The following is a 26,896-nucleotide window of genomic DNA, read 5'->3' as shown; positions in this document are numbered from 1 at the left end:
GTAGCCAATGATTTTAGTTTATTGTTCATTTATTGTGTGATGTTATAATTAACTGACATGTTATGTTATATATAATCGTATGCTAAATAGAGTTAAATTGAAGGATTATAGAAGTATAAAACTGATCCGTAGTTAGAAGGATAATCATGCATTAGGTATCTAAGTGAAAGTGAGTAGGGTTGAAATGAAAGGCCTGTAGGCTGAGGCCTACAAGAGTTTAGCTTAGCTATTTTAGGCCTTGGAGCTAAGAAATGCTGACATAAGGGACCAAACAATAACCCAGTGCCCTAAGATTACATGAAAAGATGTACCAATGCGTCATATTGCGAAAAATTAACAGTAAGAGTAAGATTCCATTTTCTAACACATGCCCTTGCAGGGTGCATGATGCGCATAAATGGTAATGCGATATAGTCAGAATTACATTATAAAAGGGGGTGCCCAGAGCGGGAAAATTGAGCTCCCTATGGGACACTCCAGCAGGAACCATCCCTCTACTGATGATCAATCCATGAGAGACTCATCAGACCCTAACACTATTGTTAAGGATGTGAGTATAACTATATTTGCAACTTGTGCATAGGTTTGTATAGAATTTCTATATGCTTGGGTAATCATAACTTTAATTGTAATTTTAATAAAACTTGTAAAATAGATACCTTGTACTTATGAATGTATGTGTGGTCACCACCTTTGCTCTTTATGTGTTCTTACAGACTCTAAATCTAAAGCAAGTAGCAGAGGTGATTTTCACTCTGTTAAGCTTGAAACTATAGTGACCAGAGCTGAGCCCACAGGGGTGCAATACCACATTACAAAATTCACTTTAAACAAAAATAAAAGGCTACAGTCATGTGAAGAAAATAACAAGTGAAGCAATCCAGTGCCAGTGAACTACTTCCCTTTGTGGGTAAGCACAGCCTAGAACTTAAAGCAAGTCACTGCTTAGTGATTTCAAGTTCAGTGGCAGAAGTTCGCTGGTGGGAACGTATTGTACAGTCTGGTACCATCCTACGTCTCCTCTCCTCACAGTTAAAATGACTGGGAACTTTCTCCGCACACAGGACAAGTGAGGCGTGAGAGTCCAGGTATGTCCGTTTTTTTTAAACTTGCTGATAGAAATCTCCTTTTCATTCCCATTTTCAATATCTGTTCTTTCAGTCCTGGGACTCTCATCCACCTCTGCCAATGCATCTCAGTCCTGACTCCTTCCCACACTTCACCCTGCTATTGCAGCCCTGGGCTCTCTGCACAGATCTCTGCTGGTGCGCCTCAGTCCTTCCTGACCCACCTGTTCTTTGCTATTCCAGCCCTGGGCTCCCTACATACAGCCCTACCAATGCATCTCAATCCTGACCTGCAGCCCCTTGCTATTCCAGCTCTGGGCCCTGCTCCTGTATCAGTGTGCCTTGGTCCCGATCTGCAGCACCACCTGCTTATTCCAACCTATTCCATTCCCAGGCTTCTCCCGAGCAGGTACTGCCAGACATGCTACATTTTCCAGGAAATAGTTTGCAGGAGGTGGACAAAAAATAAAATCAACTATGGACTCAGACAAGACCACGATAGACATTACTTGTATAGCTAGTCCAGCCTGAACCCAAATTTCCAAAGGAAATTATGTGTCACGTGTCGCTCTTCAAACAGCAGTGTTAACAACTCTCATTGTATTCGGTGGGTTTTTTTAAGGCCGCCGTTCCTGGAGTTAAGCAACTACCTGAAGGGGGGTTTCAAAGAGGATGGAACTCAGCTGTTCTCAGGGGTGGCACATACAGAACAAGGAGCAATGGTCTCAAGTTGCATTGGGGGAGGTCTAGGTTGGATATTAGGAAAAATCTATTTCACTAGGAGGGTGGTGAAGCACTGGAATGGGTTACCTAGGGAGGTGGTGGAATCGCCATCCTTAGAGGGTTTTAAGGCCCGAGTTGACAAAGCCCTGGCTGGAATGATTTAGTGGTGTTGGTCCTGCTTCGAGTAGGAGGTTGGACTAGATGACCTCCTGAGGTCTCTTCCAACCCTAATCTTCTATGATTTCAGAAGCTCTTCGTATGGAATGTAAGCAATAACAATGATCATAATAATACATCACATTTATATTGAGCCTGTCAGTCAAAGATTGCAAACCACTATGTAGACATTAAATAACCTTAAGAACACTCTTGTGAGTGAGGTAATGTATTGATTATATCATCTCTTTAGAATGTAAACTCCTTGGGCAGGGACTGTCTCTTAATATAAGTATGTACAGTGCCTAGCACAATGGAGTCTTGATCACAGCTGATGCCTTTAGGTCCTGCCATAATACAGACAATAACTAATAATAGCCTCCTTTTGTAAAGTGCTTTGCAATCTACAGATGAAAAGAGATGAGCAGGATTATTACGTTAACTTCATGTATTCCAATTTGCCTTCAACAGATGGTCCATTGTTAACCCATCAGATACCATCTTTAACCAGATTTGGCTACAAGGGGCTGGAAATGTTTGCCAGAGCGGCCAAGCAGCTCACAAAAGAGCTGGACTCTGACGGGAGACTCATTCCTATATCCAGCTTGGCTAGTGCCGATAATTACAGACCCTTCTGTCTGGTCACGAAGAAGCAGCCCTGGCTGCCTTTACAACCCCCAAAATATCTCATCACCCCCTACAAACTTACAGATATATTCAAAGAAGGAACAACTATGGATGCAGGTATGACTTGAATTCAGACTTAAAGTGATCACCAGTTATTTTGGGAAAGGGTCGACTAATAACTGTGCCCCTCTATAGCCTCTTCCATTCAAGGGTCCCAAGTGCTTTACAAACAGTAGTTCATTAAGCCCTCACAACCCTCCTGGGAGGTACACTAGGTAAGTATTTTTTACATTGTTTCCTCTGATGGGTAAACTAAGCCACAAGGAAACAAGCACAAGATCACAGGGCAGGTCAGTCTCAGAGCCTGGATTAGAACTCAGGAGATCTAAGCTCTCCAGTCTTATGTTTTGACTGACCACTAGACCTCACAGGTCACTCACAAATTCCTGACTGGATTTTGGTGCTCACTTGCAGCGTACACTGGGTCAACTCCAACTTCCTTGGGAGAGACTAGTTTCCAGCCATCTAAGAAAGCAGTGGCTTTGTTGGGTATACTGAGGGTTCGTGGGAAGCCACTGGTGAGAGTATGAGGTAAACCTTAAAGAAACAAGTACAAATAAGAGTTTCTGCAATAAACAAAACCTGATTAAGTTTGTTTCCCAAGAGGTGAAATATGTTGATCTGTTACAATACTCCGAGACCACAGACCAGAAAGCAGGAGGAAAGCTCAGCCTTAAGTTACAGCCCACCGAGGTGGACTTTGCTTGCTCAGGGAAGAGTTTATTCTCAGTCTCTCAGATATCCGTGAGAAAAGCCTACGTGGTTAAAAAAGGGCAGTGGTGAGTATGGATTTTTATTTTACCTCTTTTGGGAGTGACTTGCCTTTGCAGCCTTGAGATCTACTTCCCACAGCCAGGCACTGTTGCAATAACTGGGCTTGCAAACTGACTAATTGTGAGCTCAACAGTAAAAAGTGAGTGAAAGTTTATAAAATGACACAATGACCTGTTGCAACAAATGTTGATGGGGAAAAGGTACAAAAGGGAGAGAGACTGAATTATTACAAACAAAATGGCCTACTAATATAATTCAAGGAATATGCAAATATTAAACCTGGTAAACAAGGGAAGTGTGAGACTAGAAATCAATAAACCAAAATTGGTGTGTCAAAAATTAGGCCTAATTATGGATGAAATAATGAGGGGAGGGGCTATTCCACCCACCACTTCCATTTTGGGGTCCTTAAAAGACTTTGGGGAAAAATCGAAAGGTGTTTCACAACTGCTGTCTGGGAGATGGGTGGACCAGAAGAAGTGAGATTTACCATTATGGCTGTCACCTCCACCATCTCCTGGGAACCCAGGATCCACTGTTACATCTTTGGGACTTTATTGTCCTAATCTCAAGAGATGTCCCAACCAGACTGGGTCAAAGAGAGGGACCCAGATGATAAATCCCAACGCCACCTGGGATGTGAGACTTGGTTATCCTCTCTCCCCAGACCCTGGTGTTCTTTTCCTTCCTCGTCTTATTTCTTTTCTTAAAATCATAGATTTTAAGGTCAGAAGGGACCATTATTATCATCTAGTCTGACCTCCTGCACAACGCAGGCCACAGAATCTCACCCACCAACTCCTGTAACAAACCCCTAACTTATGTCTGAGCTATTGAAGTCCTCAAATCATGGTTTAAAGACTTCAAGGTGCAGAGAATCCTCTAGCAAGTGACCCGTGCCCCACGCTGCAGAGGAAGGCAAAAAAACCCCATGGCCTCTGCCAATCTGCCCTGGAGGAAAATTCCTTCCTGACCCCAAATATGGCAGTCAACTAAACCCTGAGCATGTGCGCAAGACTCACCAGCCAGTCACCCAGGAAAGAATTCTCTGCAGTAACTCAGATCCCACCCCATCTAACATCCTATTACAGGCCATTGGGCATATCTACCGCTAATAGTTGAAGATCAATTAATTGCCAAAATTAGGCTATGCCATCATATCATCTCCTCCATAAACTTATCAAGCTTAGTCTTGAAGCCAGATATGTCTTTTGCCCCCACTGCTTCCCTTGGAAGGCTGTTCCAGAACTTCACTCCTCTGATGGTTAGAAACCTTTGTCTAATTTCGAGTCTAAACTTCCTGATGGCCAGTTTATATCCATTTGTTCTCGTGTCCACATTGGTACTGAACTTAAATAATTCTTCTCCCTCTGTGGTATTTATCCCTCTGATATATTTATAGATAGTAATCATATCTCCTCTCAGCCTTCTTTTGGTTAGGCTAAACAAGCCAAGCTCTTTGAGCCTCCTTTCATAAGACAGGTTTTCCATTCCTCGGATCATCCTAGTAGCCCTTCTCTGTATCTGTTCCAGTTTGAATTCATCCTTCTTAAACCTGGGAGACCAGAACTGCACACAATATTCAGATGAGGTCTCACCAGTGCCTTGTAGAACGGTGCTAACACCTCCTTATCTCTACTGGAAATACCTCACCTGATGCATCCCAAGACCGCATTAGCTTTTTTCACAGCCATATCACATTGGCGGCTCATAGTCATCCTGTGATCAACCAATATGCCGAGGTCCTTCTCCTCCTCTGTTATTTCCAAGTGATGCATCCCCAGTCTCTCTCTTTTTTCTTTTTCTTCTGTCTAATAAGAGCCTGGCTTAGCCTGCCCACACTGCATATTCTGCAACCCTGCTGTAAGCCTGCGATCAAAGAGGCAGTTAAAAGCAATGCCCCAAACAGCCCAAGGCTGTTATAAGTTTGCCAGGTCTCGGAGTGGCTAATAAAACCATGTTCCACACCTGTTTCTCCAGCAGGAAGAGTGCAAATAAAAGTCAATACCAGAGACAGAAGTGGCATTTTCTATCTTTGCTGTTTTCTCTCCTGTCTTTTGTCTTTTAGGAAACCTGATCGGACTTTGACAACAACACCACCAGCCCATTTCAACTCTTCTTCTCTTTTCCCCTCAAACAAGACCGTTGTTATCCTCTTGAATACCATCTAAAAGACTGAAAGTAGGAGGGATTTCCTTCTAAAAATTCTCTCCAGATAAAGGGAATAAGGGATGTTGTTGAAATGAAAGCCTTTCTTAATACTTTACATTTCAAATGCTTTACCTATTTTTCCTTTTTTCTGTATCTTTAATAAAAGTTTCTAAAATGTTAATATTGCGTTTGCCATGGTAATACATATGCGGAAGTCTCTATTACCAAACCTGGTTTAAAACTGTTTAATGTTGGACAGTGACTAGGTCATGTTAACACCTTTAACCTTTTGGGCCCATATAGCCCAATGTGAATACAACAGCGCACAGCATTTAATCCCATTCCTAGCCCCTGGATACCCTGCACCACAGAAGCCATCTTGCTAGCTGAGGAAGGTAAACCTCTGTCTGGAGCTCAGCAACCCTCTGGAAGGTGAAACAAATTCCTCCACGGGCCAGAGTGTTCTCTGTGGAGTGACTTATAACATTTCCTCTCCAACAAGGAGGGAACACAGCACTCCCAGTCCCTGTGGCCCTGCGGAGTCCTGCAGGGCTGTGTAGGTAGGAAGGAAGGCCTTGTGGTTAAACTGTGCAATAGAATTGCAGAGGCTTAGACTCAGTTTACTGCTTTACCACAAGCAACCTGTGTGACCTTGGTCAACTCATTTAACCTCTCTGTGCTTCAGTTCCCCATCTGTAAAATGGGGATAATAGCACTTCCCTGCCTCACAGGGGTTTATCAGGGTAAATACATTCATAACTGTTCGTCACCATAGTGTCTGAGTGCCTAGGCCCATGTATGTTTCTAAAACAGAGCATTAATCAGAAGAAGGTGTAAAGATTTCCTCCTGTTATACTAGGAACAACTTGCTCATAATTGTTTTTTTCCTAACCAGATGCAGTTAGTATTTGGCAGATGCCCTGAAGCACAAGGGCTGAGACCCTTTGTAGTAACAGCAGATGATGTTCTCATTGTTACTCTGTGTCCTCTGCAGGAAAATTGACATGTCACACAAGTTCATAAAGGAGTTCTCAGGCTCCCCTGAGACGCAGCTGTATGTCGTGACTGAGGCTTTTGAGTTAAAGGAACCATTGCACATTCAGAAGACGAGCCAGGGAGGAGGCAAAGCCGTGATCGCAGCAGGGGAAATAGGTGAAATACAGGTTTGTGCATTGGTACTGTGTCATTTCAATCAGATCTCTGACTCAGCTGTGGTTGGAGCCATTGTATTAACGTCTGTGTAACTACCAGCTGGCAAAGAGCATGATACTGGGATCACCTAGTAAGGCACCTGGAGGACTGAATTAGTGAAATAAACAAATGAACTCAACAGTAAAAATAAAGGAGTATTTGTGGCACCTTAGAGACTAACCAATTTATTTGAGCATGAGCTTTCGTGAGCTACAGCTCACTTCATCGGATGCATACTGTGGAAACTACAGAAGACATTATATACACAGAGACCATGAAACAATACCTCCTCCCACCCCACTCTCCTGCTGGTAATATCTTATCTAAAGTGATCATCAAGTTGGGCCATTTCCAGCACAAATCCAGGTTTTCTCACCCTCCGCCCTGGCCCCCCCCCCCCCACACAAACTCACTCTCCTGCTGGTGATAGCCCATCCAAAGTGACCACTCTCTTTTAAATGTGCATGATAATCAAGGTGGGCCATTTCCAGCACAAATCCAGGTTTTCTCACCCTCTGCCCCCCCAAACACACAAACTCACTCTCCTGCTGACAATAGCTCATCCAAACTGACCACTCTCCTTACAGTGTGCATGATAATCAAGGTGGGCCATTTCCAGCATAAATCCAAGTTTAACCAGAATGTCAGGGGGCGGGGGGGGGGGGTAGAAAAAACAAGGGGAAATAGGCTTCCTTGCATAATGACTTAACCACTCCCAGTCTCTATTTAAGCCTAAATTAATAGTATCCAATTTGCAAATGAATTCCAATTCAGCAGTTTCTCGCTGGAGTCTGGATTTGAAGTTTTTTTGTTTTAAGATAGCGACCTTCATGTCTGTGATTGCGTGACCAGAGAGATTGAAGTGTTCTCCGACTGGTTTATGAATGTTATAATTCTTGACATCTGATTTGTGTCCATTTATTCTTTTACGTAGAGATTGTCCAGTTTGCCATCATGTGCCAGCAATGCCCCTCTGCCATGTACATTGGTTAAACTGGACAATCTCTACGTAAAAGAATAAATGGACACAAATCAGATGTCAAGAATTATAACATTCATAAACCAGTCGGAGAACACTTCAATCTCTCTGGTCACGCAATCACAGACATGAAGGTCGCTATCTTAAAACAAAAAAACTTCAAATCCAGACTCCAGCGAGAAACTGCTGAATTGGAATTCATTTGCAAATTGGATACTATTAATTTAGGCTTAAATAGAGACTGGGAGTGGCTATTTCCCCTTGTTTTTTCTACCCCCCCCCGCCCCCTGACATTCTGGTTAAACTTGGATTTATGCTGGAAATGGCCCACCTTGATTATCATGCACACTGTAAGAAGAGTGGTCAGTTTGGATGAGCTATTGTCAGCAGGAGAGTGAGTTTGTGTGTTTGGGGGGGCAGAGGGTGAGAAAACCTGGATTTGTGCTGGAAATGGCCCAACTTGATGATCACTTTAGATAAGCTATTACCAGCAGGACAGTGGGGTGGGAGGAGGTATTGTTTCATGGTCTCTGTGTATATAATGTCTACTGCAGTTTCCACAGTATGCATCCGATGAAGTGAGCTGTAGCTCACGAAAGCTCATGCTCAAATAAATTGGTTAGTCTCTAAGGTGCCACAAGTACTCCTTTTCTTTTTGCGAATACAGACTAACACGGCTGTTCCTCTGAAACCAGTAAAAATAAATGATCTTCCTTCTAATTCTATGTGCCCCCCAGAGATGTTCGTTTCCAGGAACAGCCTCTTCCATTAGTCACGCGCTAGCAGCATGGAGAAAGCGGCGGCTGGTGTCATCCGCACCCCACACGCTGTAGCATATATTGCACAAAAGTGACATAGCAGTAGAAGAACTTCACGGGTGGGTGTCAGTACATTGGTACTCGCTGCCTCTGGTAGCAGTACTCTGTATGGCCACCATGCATGAGATTCTGATTTAATTTCCCATCCTGATCTATTGCTGCCCAGTCTGGGAGTGTTGCCAGGCACCTTGTGTCTCCTCGGACCAATTAAAGGTCTCTGAAGGTCACAGATCCAGTGCTGTGCAGTAGATATGAATGCAGCAACATCCACGCCAAGCCTCAGGGAGTGGGAAAAGACATGATGGTGGGGGAAAGGAAGGCAGACTACTCATTCCAGTTCTCAGTGGACAGGTATTGACAAAACCAACAACACAATTGGCTCTAACTGGCCTACTTACAGGCAGTCTCCAAAGATAAGCCTATGGCTTGGATAAGAACTCCTCTCATTCCCAGGGATGGCCTCAATAGGTGAGGTTTGAGGCACGCCAGCAGGGGCATTGTAGAAGCACAGCCTGGGATGCTGCTAGTGCCCATCATGTCCAAGGCTCTTGAGCTATCAACGGGCCATACTTTCACTAATACTAAAGTCACACAAAGATTCTGAGAGAGGGAGGGGAGGCGGGGAGAGGAGACTAGGTTTACATGGCATTTTGCTCTGCTGAAATCAGGCACATAACAGGAGGCTATTTCCTGTGGCTTGTTCCTTTCTCCTGACATACTTGCTCCAAAGCAACTGTGTCTAAAAGCCATAAATAAGCAAAAGCCTGTTTCAGATAAAGGAGCTGGAGAACTGCCCTCTTCCCCCCATAGACTCTGCCAAGAATCAAAGCTTGTCAAGTACCCTGTGATAAATGAAGTGGCAGGGGGAGTAGCTCCCTTTGATGGACACCCAGCCAGCTAGTTAGCTGTAAAATCCCTCTTGGTAGCTGTTCTCTACTTGCTTTACCTGTAAAGGGTTAAAAAGTCCCCCAGATTTAAAAAAAAAAAAAAGAGAGTGGGCACCTGACCAAAAAAGCCAATGGGAAGGTAGAACTTTTTAAAATTGGGAAAGAAACTTTCCCTTTGTCTGTTGTTCTCTGGAGAAGGAGACATGGAACAGCAATGCTATAAGCAGGAATGCTGCGTGAGGCTTGAACCAGGTATAAAAATTCATCTTTCATACCTAGAAAAAATTATTGGATAGGGCATGTTTAAATTATATTTTAAAACAAAAGTGAGTTTATTAAGTATAAAAGTAGGATTTAAGTGGTTCCAAGTAATAACAGACAGAACAAAGTAAGTTACCAAGCAAAATAAAACAAAACATGCAAGTCTAAGCGTAATACATTAAGAAACTGTTTACAGGTAAAATCTCACCCTCAGAGATGTTCCAATAAGCTTCTTTCACAGACTAGACTCCTTCCTAGTCTAGGTCCAATCCTTCCCCCTGGTACAGTTCTTGTTAGCTCCAGCTCAGATGGTAACTAGGGGATTTCTCATGACTGGAACCTCCTTTGTTCTCTTCTACCCCCTTTTATAGCTTTGGCACAAGGCAGGAATCTTTTGTTTCTTTGGTCCCCCCACCCCTCCTTCTAAACGGAAAAGCACCAGGTTTAAGATGGATTCCAGTACTAGGTGACATGGTCACATGTCCTGTGAGACCCCAAGCCTTCATTCTTCCTGGCCTGACTCATAGGAAGGCTTGCAACTAAACAGAGCCATCTACAGTCAATTGTCCTAGTCGATGGGAGCCATTAAGATTCTAAACCACCATTAATGGCCCACATTTTGCATAATTACAATATGCAGAGTTATGCTTTATATTCCTAGGTTCAGATAGAAGAATGAGACATTCATACAAATAGGATGAACACACTCGGTAGATCATAAACTTTGTAATGATACCTCACAAGAGACCTTTTGCATGAAGCATATTCCAGTTACACTGGGAGGGAGGGATAGCTCAATGGTTTGAGCATTGGCCTGCTAAACCCAGTGTTGTGAGTTCAATCCTTGAGGGGGCCATTTAGGGATCTGGTGCAAAAAATGGGGATTGGTCCTGCTTTGAGCAGGGGGTTGGACTAGATGACCTCCTGAGGTCCCTTCCAACCCTGATATTCTATGATATATTATATTCACACTCATTAGCATATTTTCCTAAAATCATATGGAGAGTAACATCACCCCATCCTCCTGAACTTACTGCCAGAGACTTGGACACTGTCCATAGCAGAGGCAGTATACCTAAAATCCCTCTTTGGGCTCCCCTCTGGGGCAGACACTCCTGTTTCCCACAAAAGGGAAGGTGACCCTGATCCAGTTGTGGGCTCACAGCTACCAGCTATTGACAGCCCTTCACTGGCCAGCAAAATCCACACACCCCCTTCACTCATGTTGGGCTTGCTTCCAGCTACAGAGTCTTTGGAGTCCTACAGATGTCTCCTTCTCCAGAGAACAAAAGACAACGGGCAAGTTTCTTTCCCAATTTGAAAAAGTTCTCCCTTCCCATTGGCACTTTTTTTTTTAACCTGGGGGACTTTTTAACCCTTTACAGGTAAAGCAAGTAGAGAACAGCTACCAAGAGGGATTTTACAGCTAACTGGCTGGTTGGGTGTCCATCAAAGGGAGCTACTCCCTGCCCCTTCATTTATAACATACCCACGTGAGGATTTATTGACCTGCCTTAGGAATCTCACCGGAGACATGTGGCTGTGTTTGACTCCACAGGGGCGGGGAAAGAGCATTAAAAAGAAGACTATGACAATTCCTCAGGGCACAGTGCTGGCATATGTTGTACAGCCCCTGAATATCCCGAAGGAAGGAACACTTTGTAAGTGATCTAAGCTAAGTGTTGAAACCATTAAGTCACATGTGGCGTGGGGTACTGGGTCCCACTTTAATGCAGTTATATTCATTTTGCTTTCTGCAGGCCAAACCACAGCGCATTTTATCTTTCCTCACAACAATATGAGGTGAAACATGGCAGTTGAATCTTGTGGCTAGAGTTGGGGGCTGAATTTCCCACCTGGACTAAAAGTATGATTCTCAGAAGCGCTGGAAAGGGATTGATCTCTGTTTCCTGGCCCCGATTACATAATATGGGTCAGGGTTACATAAGTTTATACCACTTTCATTTGGTAGGGGGTCAAATGTCCACTGACTTCTGATGATACCATTACAAGACTCCTGGCTTGTATGCCACTGATTTACTGTGACCTTGGGCAAGTCACTTACCCTCTCTGTTCCTCAGTTTCCTGATCTGTTGACATGAGGATTGTGATGGGTTCGGTCACAGAGACCCCTTTGTGACGGTCACCTGATGTGCTGAATTTACCTCTCAGCCCATTTTTCCTGCCATCTTGGGACACCAGAACCCTGCCTTGTTGAGCCAGACACGCTAGCCTGCTGCAACACAGACCCAGGTCTGGTCCATGCCCCCAAAGCTGCAGACTTTAACCAAAAACTGCTCAGCAGATCACTTATCTCCAGTACCCAGACACCCAGTTCCCAATGGGATCCAAACCCCAAATAAATCCATTTTACTCTGTATAAAGCTTATACAGGGTAAACTCATAAATTGTCCCCCCTCTATAACACTTATAGAGAGAGATGCACAGCTGTTTGCTCCCCCAGGTATTAAACACTTACTCTGGGTTTAATCAATAAACAAAAGTGATTTTATTAAGTATAAAAAGTAGGATTTAAGTGGTTCCAAGTAATAACAGACAGAACAAAGTAAGTTACCAAGCAAAATAAAACAAAACACTCAAGTCTAAGCCTAATACATTAAGAAACTGATTACAGGTAAATCTTGCCCTCAGAGATTTCCAATAAGCTTTATCACAGACTAGACTCCTTCCTAGTCTGGGCCCAATCCTTTCCCCTGATACAGTCCTTGTTAGTTCCAGCCAGCATCTTAGGTGAAAAGCAGGGGCTTTCTCATGACTGGGACCCGCTTTGTCCTGCTCCATCCCCTTTTATAGCTTTGGTACAAGGCGGGAATCCTTTGTCTCTCTGGGTCCCCACCCCTCCTTCTAAATGGAAAAGCACCAGGGTTTAAGATGAATTCCAGTATCAGGTGACATGGTCACATAACATTGTAAGACCTCATTTTTCATTACCCATTGGCTGGCACACACATATACAGGTAGGCTTGCAGGTAAACAGAACCATTTACAGTCAATTGTCATAATCAATGGGAGCCATCAAGATTCTAAACCACCATTAATGGCCCACACTTTGCATCATTACAATAGGACCTCAGAGTTATACTTCATATTTCTAGTTTCAGATACAAGAATGATACATTCATACAAATAGGATAAATATATTCAGTAGGTTATAACCTTTGTAATGATACCTTACAAGAGACCTTTTGCATAAAGCATATTCCATTTACATCATATTTACACTCATAAGCATATTTCCATAAAGCATTATGGAGTGTAACGTCACAAGGATATAAAAATGTACAAGGATTACACATACGCTGAGGGCTTAATTCGTGAGTGATTGGAAAGCACTTTGAGATCATAGCATGAGAAGGTCAAAATATCATTAATAATAATTTCTATTTTCTTCTCCAGGTAAATGCTCATTGGCACAAAACAGGAAATTTTTATTTGTTTCGGATGGTAAGCAATTTATTTTATTGTTGTACTCTAGCTACATGTAACTTCTATCTTTCTTAGCGCTCTTTTTTCATATCATTTATATTCCCCTCCTCCTCAGCATCTTTCAACTAGCTGGTTCTCTGCAATGCATCTCAGGCATGTCTCATAATGGCTGAAGTCAAAATGAGTCGGCATGGGTATTTTGCTGAGCCAGAAATTAATTTAGGCTGCTTTACCAGCCATGAATCACTCAAAAAAATGTTTCTGGGACAGAAAGAAAGGGAAATTATTTGGAGTGGAAACCTAGAGGGATAATAGAAAGACACTCCAAATTCAGTCACTGTGTTTGAAAGAATGACAGCTGGACTTGGGTTCTTAAGAGAGACTCTCATATGACAGCACCAATGGATGCAGGTAAATGATCAGCTGGTAGATTTGCTATGAGTGAAGACCCCATAAAATACAGCTGGAGGATAAAACTACCTGGCACATATCTGGACTGTCATTAGAAGGCAGATCTAGTGGTTAGTGAAAAGGAAGGGGAGTCAGGAACTCCGGGGCTCTGTTCCTGGCTCTGCCATTGAGTTGATGGGTGGCCCTGAGCCACTTAACCTCTCTGGATTTTAGTAAACTCTGGTGTAAAATGGGTATAACTACACTCCCCCATTACTATTTCTAGCTCCTAGGGGGTTGTGAAGCTCAGTTAATGGTTGCTTGTAAAGTTCTGTGACAGTCTTGAGAAAGGGCCCCAGAGAAGGACACATTATTGTTAAGCTTCTGTTTCAATTTAATTGTAGTACAATGATAAAACTGGTGTTTTTCTCATTTCAGGCTTCAAGGATAAGTCAGAGCCTTCACTAACAGGCAAGCAGCATGCTGTTAATTCCTTTCTCCATATTTTGCTTTTGTTTTTCTGATCTCAGAGGGTTTGAAAAGGGGCTCTGCAGAAGTAATAATACTTTCCATGTATCTAGCACCCCACAAAGTGATTAACATACAACAATTAGTCAACAAAACATCCTTATGAGGAGGATATTGGCAATCCCATTTTACAGATGGAGGAACTGAAGTGACTAGCCCAAGTTCACAAAATGAACCCATAACAGAGCTGGGAATGGAACCCAGGAGTCCTGTCTCCAGAGTCACAGGTGCTAAGCACTGCTCAGTATTTGGCTGTCTAGTATTAGCTCTGTTATTTTTATTTTACTGTGTTTTGATTTTAGTTTAAATTTTTTTTTCCAAATAGGTTAGCATCATTGCAGTGAAAACATCATTGCTTGACTCCCCTCTCTTGCTTTAGCACTAGACCACATTGATGTATGCATCATACCATTGTCAGACTTGGTAGAGTAGCTTAATGACCCGTTAGGTGGGTAGGTTGGCTGAGTGCTGATGCATGTTGCTTTTTACCCACCACCAGCATATCAGGAAGTGAAGGGCACCATCAAAGAAGAATGTGCACAGCTGATGTCTCTGAGTCAGGATTCCAGGATCAAACTGCTGGGAACCTTTAAGAGCTTTCTGCAGGATGGTGATGTTATATCAGATGTTAAAACTGTGGTATGTGCTCTTTAAATTTCATTTGACAAGTTCACATTAAGCCAAGAAACACATTGATTGGTGCATTTGTGAAATAAATGCATGCCAAGTGCCACTTAAGTAGAGATTAGAGACACATTCATCACTCCAACTGCTTGGCTACTACAGTACTCTGTAACCCACCACAGATATAACAGAGCTATGGGCTAGATCAGCGGTCCCCAACTTTTGAGGGTCACACCCCCCTCACCCCTGCCTGCACCCCCCCCGGAGCCCAGGTTGGGAGCAGGGGGGTTTGGGGGGATGGGATGTGGTCAGGGGTAATCGGGCCAAGGCTGGGGCCACAGTTGGGGTGGGTCTGGGGCCAGGAGCAGGACCAAAGCTGGGGGCAGGAGCAGAGCCGCAGCTGGGCTGTGGTGGGGGCCAGCAGCTGGGCTTGCAGCCAGGTGCAGCTCCGCTCTCAGCCTTGCTCCCAGCCTCGGCCCCAGGCTGGGGAGGGAGCCGTGGGGGCTGGCACAGGGCTGGGAGTGGAGCCACGCTAAGGCTGGGAATGGGGTTGGGAGCTGGGGACGCAGCTGGGGACGGGACTGGAACAAAGTTGGGTGTGGGGTGGGGCTGGGTGGTGCTCCCTCCCCACCCCCGTGGGCGCTGGCCCAGGCCCTGTTGCACCCCCTTGGATGATCCTCCACATCCCCGTAGGGGGGCACTCCCCACACTTGGAGGACCTCTGGGCTAGATCACTACACTACAGCTGCTGTAGTGTCATAGTATAGACACTACCTATATTGATGGAAGGGGGTTTTCTGGTAATGTGGTTAGTTAATACACCTATCTGAGAGGTGGTAACTAGGTCAATGGAAAAATTCTTAGGTGCACCTATGCTGGGGGTTAGGTCAACCTAACCATCGTGCTCAGGGAGCAAAATTTTTCACAGCCCTGAACAACATAGCTAACTTGATCTAATTTTTAAGTATAGACCAGGCTGTTAGACAGTTGTGAGCTACCAAAAGGAAGGGTTTAAAACACGGAGCCTGATTTGCATTTGCACTAAGACTGCTTTACACCACTCTGGCAGTGTAAATACGCCTTAAAGTTGATGTAAATTAAAGGAACATAAAGGGGCCTTAATGTAAATGAGAATGTGGGTCAAAAATACTTTAACCATTCCATTCACTGTGGGACTGGATGGTTCAGGAAATTAGTAATGGGATTTAGAGTGCAGCCTTTCACCTTTATGTCACAGTTTTGCATCCTTCCTGATGGCTAATGGCTGAGAGTTGTTCCCATTTGTCTGGTGGTCCCAGTAAAGTGCTAAGGGGACAGGTATCTATGTCATACATGTTTGCACACACGTGCGCACACACACAAAATGCCAATCTTCTGGGGGAAGGAACTATACTTTGACTGACAGCCGTCCTTTTTCCCCCTCCTCTTCTTTTATTCATTTTACCACCAGCTGGAGCTTTTCTTGGCAGGAGGTCAACCTAAGCACTCAATGCTGGACTCGTTGGATGAATTTCTCTGGCCTCAGGTGGAAAATTTGCTTCATGATTTAGGAGTTTTCTGTGAAGATCAGAGAGAAGAAGCCCCTTCATTATTGCAACCGATACACTTCCTGTGCTCTTCTTTAGAAGGTACGGAGACTTCAGTCAATGCAGAGGCAGTCCCAAAGTTGCTTGAAAAACTTATGGCTTGGGGAAAGCATGACCGATTGTCCTTATCCATGAAGAACTAGGTTTTCCACATAGAGTTCTGTAGTTTTATGTGTTGGATCTAAATAAGCATATACCCATCTGCTCATCTGAGCTTCCTGTGTTGATTTTTTTCAGTATGATATAGAATTTCTATTGGCCTTGTGTTTTCTCAAAATCAGGACTGTATCGTCTATTGAGAACTTGAGAAAACCCAACCTGAGATGTCTCTTCTACTGATTCTTTCAGCAACTGATATTGCTGTTCAGCCAGTGCTGTCTATAATATTCAAGTAGTACACAAATCTCGCTGAGTTTCTGGGATATGCTCAGAAGCACATGTAAGATATTCCAATCCATCTTGCAAGAAGTCCAGCCTATATGCTATCATGAAGTTTCACTAGAAGTATCAAGCTCTACAGTGAGCAGTGTTCACCTTATCCCAGGAAACGAGGCTTTCACAGGTTGGAAGCAGCTGGCTTTGCACTACTACTACATCATGTCAGGAAAGTACAAACCCAGCATAATGAGGGAGTGGAAGGGTCAGCAGTATATTGAACATCAGAGCAAAATCGTGGAATCAGAGAAATGCTGAGCAGGAAAGGACCTCAAAAGGTAATCTAGCCCACCTCGTTGCGTTGAGGCAGGATTAAGTATACCTAGACTATCCATGACAGATGTTTATCTAACCAGTTCTTAAAAACCTCTAGTGACAGGGATTCCACAACCTGCCTGGGTAACCTCTTCCAGTGCTTAACTTAAAATGCGAGGCCCTATTTGATGTTTTCCACTTCATATTCCTGGAGAAATGGATTTGGGTCTTTATAGGTTAAGCGTCTTCCAAGGCACTGATTTCAAACATGAAACCCATACATGACAGACAGACCAACTACCAAATGTGTTCCTTAAATAATTGGATAGGCACCACTCTGGCAGCACTGATGGGCCTCAGATCTTTGATCTGAGACTTGTGGAAGAGCAGCTGCAAAACGGATTTAGCTTTGTGTGTGTGTGCTAAAGTTTATGAATGAGAGAGATTCGTGGAGTTCTAAGAGGAGAGTCAAGGAAGACTGCAGTTTGCTATCTGAGTTGTATAATTTTTTCATACTGCTAGTTATGAATTTGGAAAATTTCTTGGTGAGAAGGAAGCAAAAAACTAGGGGAAGTTTTTGCAACTGAAATCAGAATAGAAAAGTGTGCAATTAAGTGGTCTTGGAAAGGCTGTGTAAAGAAGTGGGCTTAGTTTTGCAGCAGTGTTTCTCAACCAGTGGGTCATGACAGACTATCAGGGGGGTCATGACGTGGAAAATTTTATTACAATCTAAAGCAACCCCCCCCAAATAAAAACCCACCTCTTTACTCCCTACACGCCCTTCCAGATCTAGTGTTCTTTGTAAACCTCTCAAAACACACACTTAAATAAATTATAGAGGTTTAGCATTGTTATCACTGAAACATTTTTACTCTTATTTTTAAAGTAAATGTATGGGGAATATGAAAACTTTTTACTTTGAAAAAGCAGTCAGCAACCTGAAAAGGCTGAGAAACACTATTTTGGAGAATCTCAAGGGATGGAATGCACCTTAGCAAGTCCCCTCTGCATCTTCAGAATGGCTCTGAGATTTGGCTTCACCTTGATCCCAATGTGTTCTCGTCCCTCCATTTTTCTCTCCTGCTGTGGTATTCTGCAGCTTTCCCCTTCTCCTCTACATTTTTTACCTTCCAACTCTTGGGGTTTGCCATGGAACATACAGAATCTGTGTCGGCCATTCACTAAAACTATTGCTTCTTATTTCACCAGTTCCATGCATCTAAGTCCCACCTTGGGACACCTGGTCATGGTGAGACATCAACTGCTTGCAGTAAAGTGCAACAGCATTCTCCCACTGACACAGCTGTGAATCCTTGATTGGAAGGGCTGTGGTCAGAAAACAGTATCTCAGGGGTCTGTAGGTTTAGAGTGGAGATCTTTAGGGCTCCACAGGAAACAAAGAAACAAGAGGAAGAGGCCAGCTCAGGGGATTGTCTATGGCAGTCTGAGACTTTCATCTCTGTAGTGAATCACTGCTCAAATTCAGCACAAGTTATTACCCCTGTCGATGGCTAGTGGCCTATGCAAAATGTGTTCGGTGGGTCTCAGTCCAGTTCCTAGTGGACAGGAATACACATCACTAACACCACCATTTAATCATAACCAGAAGTGAATGGACATTAGAGAGTGAATTCCCCTCTCTTATCAAGTAGTGGTCCCTTCAGATCAGGGCTGAGGCACATCAGTGGGGAGATGTGCACAGAATCTTTCACATTGCTGCCATTTGCACTCTACCTGCTCGAGCAACAAAGGACTCTCAGCCTAAGGGCTGTTAATCTGGTATTTTTCACCTGCACTGAACAATTAAGAAAAGAAGGTATTTTGCATTTTTAAAAGCATGAATCACAGTAACGAATTATTACAGTGCACCCAGAACTTTCAACAGCTCCACTCTAAAGGACGCCACCCCGAGCATTTTTCTTTTTCTGGCTCTCCCTGAGGTTGTGATTTAATTTTCGCAGATCTGGACTTTAGAGTGCTGACCCTGCTTGTGACCTGCCTAGAGAAGAACGTGGTGGCCAAGCAGCTTGAGCTGGTAAGATCCTCCCACACTTGTATCTTTGAATATTTACTCGTTAACACTGCAATAAAGCTGATTGATACAGCTCAGCACAGCATCCAGCAGGACGTTCGGCACGCATGGTACATCTGAGATTCACCAAGGTGCTATATGAGCTCAAGATGCTTCCTTTATAGTCAACTCAAACTGCAGAGCAACCATGCCAAGCCATTTTGACCTATGTCCTCACAGCTGCCTCTTGTGTGGATCAATATCTAGGAGTGGATTTTTTAGCTGGAGGTCGAATACCTATAGGAGGGGAATGTTTTAGTGAGAAAAAGGCCCCATTGTTCATTTTGTGGGGCCAGATTTTCAAAAAAGCTGGAGACCCAACAGATCCCATGTGTCACACTGTTGGTTGGATTTTTCCATGAGCTCAGCCCTCAATGTGCTGACACCTTTGAAAATGGGAACTGAGCTCTAGAACCTCAGGCCCTTAGTCTCCAGTTTATCCTTGCAGGAAGCCATGGACTAAGATGTGGACAGAGACCATGATGGGTCTGAATCCACCAAACCATTCCCTCCACCTCCACTAAAATGCTTCAGTTGATTTCTTCCCTATCCCCAATGAGAACCAGCAGCATTTCCCAGGCATGTTAGCCAAACCAGAGTTATAGGACACCCGGTTCCATTTCCCCCTCTCCAAACACCCCCCCCCCCCGCATTCTTTTGCTAGGTTTATACCCTGACATGACTCAAAGTGGCTTGGGACGCACTATGAACTCCAGCATTTCCTGTTCCCTAGATCTTACAACAGTATCAGCTGGCCAGAAGGTGGTGATCCTCTGTGTATCCAGCTGACTAATTCAGTGCTGCATTAGGTCTCCAATAGCAGTAACTGGATCTCAAATATCCTCCCTCAATATTCCCAGTACAAGTTATAGACTGTTGCTAGTTGTAGCCTGTCTCACAGTATTTAAAGTATAAGGAAAAGACTTAATCTGCCCACTTTGGAATCTGTCTCCATGTATCTTCTGCTAGGTTCCTTACATCTGTCACTACTCTGTTGCAGACATATCTGCAGTAAAAAGTGATGGACTGAGAACATTCTGGATTTATGCTCCTCTACATCTGTATTGAGCCTGTTACTTAAAGGAACAAGAGTAAATACCTAGTCTGCTCAAGCATAGCACACAGCAGAGTATAAAAGTGTTGGCTGTCCCTTGCTTGGTTAGAAAATGTTTATCAGTGCTGTCTGTGATAACATCTTTCACACTCGGACTGCTAGCTAGTTTCTATTTATTGTTCTTTGGGATTAATTTAGTGCTGCTGAAAGGCATCAGATAAGCAGCTCTGGAGGCTAAAACTTCTAATTCATTTGCAGAACAGGAAACCTGCCTTAGAAATATCAAAGATCCAGGTAGATACACTGACAGATAAATAGTACATGGCAGTACAACCTTCCACACACTCCAGTCTCACCATTATTCTTGTCACTGATACAGAGCTTGGTAAGCTGGATTCAAGCAAACTATATGCATTTATGGCTAAATGTAAATGTGTGTATCTAGGAACCAAGAAAGTAGGCCAAACTTACAGGGTGCGGGACTCTACCTCGGGAAGCAGTGACTCTGAAAAAGATTTGGGGTCATGGTGGATAATCAGCTGAACATGAACTCCCAGTGCAATGCTGTGGCCAAAAGGGCTAAAGAAATCCTGGGATGCATAAACAAGGGAATCTTGAGTAGGAGTAGAGAGGTTATTTTATCTCTGTATTCGGCACTGCTGTGAGCTGCTGGAATACTGTGTCCAGTTCTGGTGTCTACAATTCAAGGTTGTTGATAAATTGGAGAGGGTTCAGAAAAAAGCCACATGAATGATTAAAGGATGAGGTTTGTATGTCCTAAAATACCTAAAAGAAGTAAATCCTCCAGTCCTTTTTCATATAAACCTCCTACCGAAATGAATGCGTTGCATCCGAGAGTGCTAAAGGAGTTGGCGGATGTGATTGCAGAGTCATTGGCCGTTATCTTTGAAAACTCATGGCAATCGGAGGAGGTCCCAGATGACTGGAAAAAGGCTAATGTAGTGCCCATCTTTAAAAAAGGGAAGAAAGAGGATCCTGGGAACTACAGGCCAGTCAGCCTCACCTCAGTCCCTGGAAAAATCATGGAGCAGGTCCTCAAGGAATCAATTCTGAAGCACTTAGAGGAGAGGAAAGTGATCAGGAACAGTCAGCATGGATTCACCAAGGGCAAGTCATGCCTGACTAATCTAATTGCCTTCTATGACGAGATAACTGGCTCTGTGGATGAGGGGAAAACGGTGGACGAGTTGTTCCTTGACTTTAGCAAAGCTTTTGACATTGTCTCCCACAGTATTCTTGCCAGCAAGTTAAAGAAGTATGGGCTGGATGAATGGACTATAAGGTGGATAGAAAGCTGGCTAGACTGTCAGGCTCAACTGGTAGTGATCAATGGCTCCATGTCTAGTTGGCAGCTGGTATCAAGTGGAGTGCCCCAAGGGTTGGTCCTGGGGCCGGTTTTGTTCAATATCTTCATAAATGATCTGGAGGATGGTGTGGATTGCACCCTCAGCAAGTTTGCAGATGACACTAAACTGGGAGGAGAGGTAGATTCGCTGGAGGGTAGGGATAGGATACAGAGGGCCCTAGACAAATTAGAGGATTGGGCCAAAAGAAATCTGATGAGGTTCAACAAGGACAAGTGCAGAGTCCTGCCCTTAAGAGGGAAGAATCCCGTGCACCGCTACAGACTAGAGACCGAGTGGCTTGGCAGCAGTTCTGCAGAAAAGGACCTAGGGGTTACAGTGGACGAGAAGCTGGATATGAGTCAACAGTGTGCCCTTGTTGCCAAGAAGGCCAATGGCATTTTGGGATGTATATGTCGGAGCATTGCCAGCAGATCAAGGGACGTGATTGTTCCCCTCTATTCGACATTGGTGAGGCCTCATCTGGAGTACTATGTCCAGTTTTGGGCCCCACACTACAAGAAGGATGTGGAAAAATTGGAAAGAGTCCAGCGGAGGGCAACAAAAATGATTAGGGGACTGGAATACATGACTTATGAGGAGAGGCTGAGGGAACTGGGGATGTTTAGTCTTCAGAAGAGAAGAATGAGGGGGGATTTGATAGCTGCTTTCAACTACCTGAAAGGGGGTTCCAAAGAGGATTGCTCTGGACTGTTCTCAGTGGTAGCAGATGACAGAAGGAGGAGTAATGGTCTCAAGTTACAGTGGGGGAGATTTAGGTTGGATATTAGGAAAAACTTTTTCACTATGAGGGTGGTGAAACACTGGAATGCGTTACCTAGGGAGGTGGTGGAATCTCCTTCCCTAGAAGTTTTTAAGGTCAGGCTTGATAAAGACCTGTCTGGGATGATTTAGTTGGGGATTGGTCCTGCTTTGAGCAGGGGGTTGGACTAGATGACCTCCTGAGGTCCCTTCCAACCCTGATATTCTATGATTCTAAGGAGTGCAGCATTTCCCCATGTTTGACAAAAGGAAAAAGATTGGAATTACTAGGAAAAAATCATAATAAGGTTATGCATGAAATGACACCTGACCTCGCTTGCTTTAACTAAAGGAATTCTCACATACTTGTCATGAAAAACAACATACTAGCGAATGGTGCCCTACAAATCTGATGGATTTTCAAAAGCAACCAGAGATTTTGGCTGCTCAGCCTGAAACACCTTAAATGGTCCCAATTTTCAGAAAGCACTGAGCACTCACCCTCTGAAAATCAGATCATCTAGTGATATTGAGTGCCTAGTTTTAAATCCCTTAATCACTTTTGAAAACTGTGGCCCACTGCTCTCTGAAGATCAATATAACTGCTTCTGCGCTCCTCCTCTCCCTGCATATTTCATACAGTTACAGACTCCAAACCAGTAAGGTAGCCATTAGGGCAGTAAGCTGATGTCCCACCTTATGAACAAACATTTCATTTGCCTTTTCAAGTAATTTTTACTGTCTTCCCTTACCCTTTGTTTCATGGTTCCTTTTTTTTTTTTTTTTTTTTTTTTTGCAAAGATGGATGACATCTTGGAGTGGATTCTTTCCAGTGGCAGAGAAAGCAACTTCAGCTTGGCCTCTTCTCTGCCAGAAGAAGAAAAGAACATAACTGCAGAAATGATGTATACCTGTGGACTGATTCCACAGACAGACAGACCCTCTTTAACCTACCTATGGAATAATGAAGCCCAATCAAACCTATCTGCACTGTATGCAGCCTTGTATGCTTTGTGGATTCTCAGTGAGTGATACCAGGTTAAATGGGAGGGTGTAAAAATAAAAAATGTGGATCAAGAAAGAGCTACAAACCATCACCCTAAAGCTGGGGTGGGCCAATTGCAGCCCGCGGGCCACATCCGATCCATCAGGCCATTTAATCCGGCCCTCAGCTCCCGCTGGGGAGCGGGATCTGGGGCTTGTCCTGCTCTTGTGCTCTAGCCAGGGAATGGGGTCAGGGGCTTTCCCTGCTCCGCTGCCCCATCTGCAGGCACCAACCCCGCAGCTCCCATTGTCTGCAGTTCCTGGCCAATGGGAGCTGCAAGGATGGCACGTGCGGATGGGGCAGCGCACAGAGCCACCTGGCCATGCCTCACAGCCGGAGAGGGGACATGCTTCCGGGAGCTGCTTGCTGTAAGCGTTGCCCGGAGCCTGCACTCCTGAGGCCCTCCACTCCCCTGCCACAGCCCTGATCCCCCTCCTGCCCGCCGAACCCCTTGATCCCAGCCCAGAGCCCCCTCTTGTACCCGAAGCCCATCCTCCCCAGCTAGAGCCCTCACCCACCCCAGGCCGCAACAGCCTGCCCCTTCCCTGATCCTCCTCCCACCCTCCGAACCCATCGGTCCCAGCCCGGAGCATCGTCCTGCACCCCTCATCCCTGGCCCCACCCCAGAGCCCTCACACCCCTCCCCTGTACCCCAACCCCCCTGCCCAGATCCTCCTCCCACCCTCTAAACCCCTCGGTCCCAGCCTGGAGCCCCCTCCTGTACCCCAAAGTCCTCATCCCCAGCCCCACCCCAGAGCCCTAAGCCCCCCTACACCCCAACCCGGAGCTCCCTCCCGCACCCTGAACTCCTCATTTCTGGCCCCACCCCAGAGCCCGCATCCTCAGCCGGCCCTTACCCTACCCCTATTTTGTGAGCATTCATGGCCCGCCATACAATTTGTCCCTCAGGCCAAAAAGTTTGCCCACCCCTGCCCTAAAGCATGATATTCATTAGGGTCGCTTGAAATATCTGTCCAGGAGCAGCTCAAGGCTAAAAGTCTCTTTTGGGATACTCATTAGGAAAAGAAACTGATTTCTAGGGGCCATACCTGCCATCCATGTTTAAACAGAACTCACTATTGATTTCAGTGGGAAATTTTGCTTAAATATAGATGGCACGATATAGCTCTGGGTACTGCAGGTCTATCAGACAAAGGTCTAGAAATTGGATATAAAATACATTAGTTATGTGTAAAAAGGAATAATTTCCCTTATCTCAACATGACTTTACTGTGGTAAATTGCAAGGACTGTCTTTCACAGGGGTTCTCAAACTGGGGGTCGGGACCCCTCAGAGGGTCTTGAGGTCATTACATGGGGGGTCACGAGCTGTCAACCTCCATCACAAACCCCGCTTGCCTACAGCATTTATAATGGTGTTAAATATATTTAAAAGTGTGTTTAATTTATTAGGGGGGTTGCACTCAGAGGCTTGCGATGTGAAAGGGGTTGCCAGTAAAAAAGTTTGAGATCCATTGGTCTTTTGTCTTGGTGTGCAGTGTGTAACGGTGAGGAAAGGGACAAATTGCCCCATGTCCTACCAAATAAGGGCTAAGAGAATCCCAATATCCTGTCTGGAATGATCCTGCACAAGTGCACAGCAAATTAGACCGCATGGCATACTATCTGAGCCCTGGTACATGCCTGCCACTGTGTGCAGGAAAAGGTGGTGAGATTGTAAGGATAAGGCCTTTGTCTGCAGCCATATTGTAAGGCCTAAAGCCTAAGGCCTTTCTCTGCAGCCAGATTAAAAGAGCAGCTGAGTTAGCTGAGAAGCAGGAAGTTACATCCTCACATTCCATCTGAATTACATTAAAACAATGTAATATTAGGCTGTCAAGAAGGAGACCCCGTCCTAATGGCACCTACCATCACCAGATAAAGAAACAGATCTTAAGATGGTTAAAGAAAACTTAGTTTGATAGCATCCTGTCGGTCAAGAAATCACTTATCAATAGTTGTGGGTGTAAAATCCTCATTTCTTTGTTTTGTCATTATGCTCCCCACTTCCCTATTGTTTATCTGTATGATTTCTGTCTGGTTCTTTAATTGTCTGTTACATAATTAATTTTGCTAGGTGTAAATTAATTAGGGTGGTGGGGTAGGATTGGTTAGAGAATTTTATTACACTATGTTAGGATTGGTTAGTAAAATTTTAGTATAACAATTGGTTAAGGTATAGTTTAAAAGGACTCAAATTTCACTATATAAACTGGGGTCCAAAAGAAAGTTCTTTGGGAACCAACTCCAGGACACAGCCCCAAAGATCAGAGCTGCCAGACCTCAACACTCTGCCAATAACACCGTGCAGAAACTGGAGTCCCCCAGATAGACCCGATCCTGACTGGCCATCAAGAAAAGTTCATCTGTCTTATTGGGAGCATTGTATGTGTAGCATGTGCATTCCATTTTTGGTGATTGTTAATAAATAGAGGTGATGTCGTATATTATTGTGTAAGGCTCTTTCACTGGTAAGAGGTCCTGCACACCTGCAGAAGTAGTATACACCTGGAGCCCTACGTATTGGGAGAGGGTGTGGGTACTTAAATTGACCAGGTTAGTTACACCCTGAGCCCTACGAATTGCGTACAAGTGGCCCTGAGCCCTATGAATTGGGGAAGGGTAGGTGCTTTTCGCCTGGAGCCCTACAAATTGAGAAAAGGTGAGGTTCCCTAAAGTGTGCAGGTAACAAGGTCAATGTACATTTGAGTGTGGCCACAGGAATAGAGGCAGCTTGGTACCAAATGCAGCAGAAATGATCCCAGAGGAGCAGTGTAACTGGTGTACAATTTAAACCAGCTTCAAGTTGGTATGGATTATCCTTATTCCACAGTACACAATAGAAGATGAGAAACAGAGCTCTAAGAAGATGGGAGAAGCATTTAAAAAAATAAGTGGATGCAATGACCAGATGTCTTGGAGCCCTTTCCAGACTGGTTTATTGTCAGGCTTCAGGACGTGGCGGGCTGGGGCTGGACAGTGCTGAGAACAGGTGCGTTTATTGGGAAGGCAAGGGTATACATTGCAATTATTATTGTGACTGCTGGACCAGCATAGGGTTTTGGTGGTGATGCTCCTTAGAGCATTTTCCCTTCCTTAGAAAGCAATATCTAGCCTTTGTAAGTATTTCCTTTGTAAGTATTTCCTTTGTAGATCACCCATTGTATATATTATATACATCTCTCACTCAGCATTTATACCACACACTTCACTGTGGGTGCTATCTGTGCTCAGTATGATTAGCTAAATTATTTAGCAAATATTGTTTGAGGATTTTTTAAGTATCATCAGCTTTCTTACCCAGGTTTTTCGGTTCAGAAATATATATTTGATGTCAGTAATTTTCAAACAGAGTGGAATGTTCAAGGTACTCAAGCCAGACTGTGTTTTATCACTTGTAAATTTCTCTAATTTAATATTTACTCCATCCTTGGTCATTTAGGTAGGGGTTAGCATCTGAGTCAAATCTGAAACCAGACACAACTGGTACTGTGTGTAGCTAAATATAGGAAATTGCCAAACATATGGGTGAGCTTAATTCCAAGGTAAAATTATCAATCAGAGTGATATAGTAAACACTTTTCTTTGAACAAGAACATATGTTAATCAATTTTAATATCATATGTTTCTGTAGTTTTATTT

General features: G+C 44.2%; 1 protein-coding gene across 1 annotated transcript; it reads left to right on the top strand.

Annotated features, from left to right (window-relative positions):
• Positions 1-899: 899 nt before the first annotated feature.
• LOC125626849 (gasdermin-A3) lies at positions 900-25,699 on the top strand. The gene is made up of 11 exons (XM_048830357.2): positions 900-1,088; positions 2,418-2,690; positions 3,238-3,412; positions 6,553-6,721; positions 11,253-11,355; positions 13,112-13,159; positions 13,970-14,002; positions 14,559-14,698; positions 16,134-16,311; positions 18,921-18,994; positions 23,012-25,699. Exons 2-11 carry the CDS (start codon positions 2,480-2,482, stop codon positions 23,240-23,242), a joined length of 1,362 nt encoding a protein of 453 aa, XP_048686314.2. The 5' UTR covers positions 900-1,088; positions 2,418-2,479; the 3' UTR covers positions 23,243-25,699.
• Positions 25,700-26,896: the final 1,197 nt, after the last annotated feature.

The sequence above is a fragment of the Caretta caretta genome, chromosome 27 (assembly GCF_965140235.1).
Source record: "Caretta caretta isolate rCarCar2 chromosome 27, rCarCar1.hap1, whole genome shotgun sequence".
NCBI classification, from domain to species: domain Eukaryota; kingdom Metazoa; phylum Chordata; order Testudines; family Cheloniidae; genus Caretta; species Caretta caretta.
Note: the sequence above shows the minus strand (reverse complement) of the source record. Positions and strands in the feature narration are given on the sequence as shown.

Bases quoted from the DNA above. Each gene is read 5' to 3' on its own strand.
- LOC125626849 (XM_048830357.2), top strand. From the start codon at position 2,480: ATGTTTGCCAGAGCGGCCAAGCAGCTCACAAAAGAGCTGGACTCTGAC. The intron at 6,722-11,252 runs GTTTGTGCATTG...TTGACTCCACAG, and splicing joins GGGAAATAGGTGAAATACAG to GGGCGGGGAAAGAGCATTAA. The intron at 14,699-16,133 runs GTATGTGCTCTT...TTTTACCACCAG, and splicing joins TATCAGATGTTAAAACTGTG to CTGGAGCTTTTCTTGGCAGG.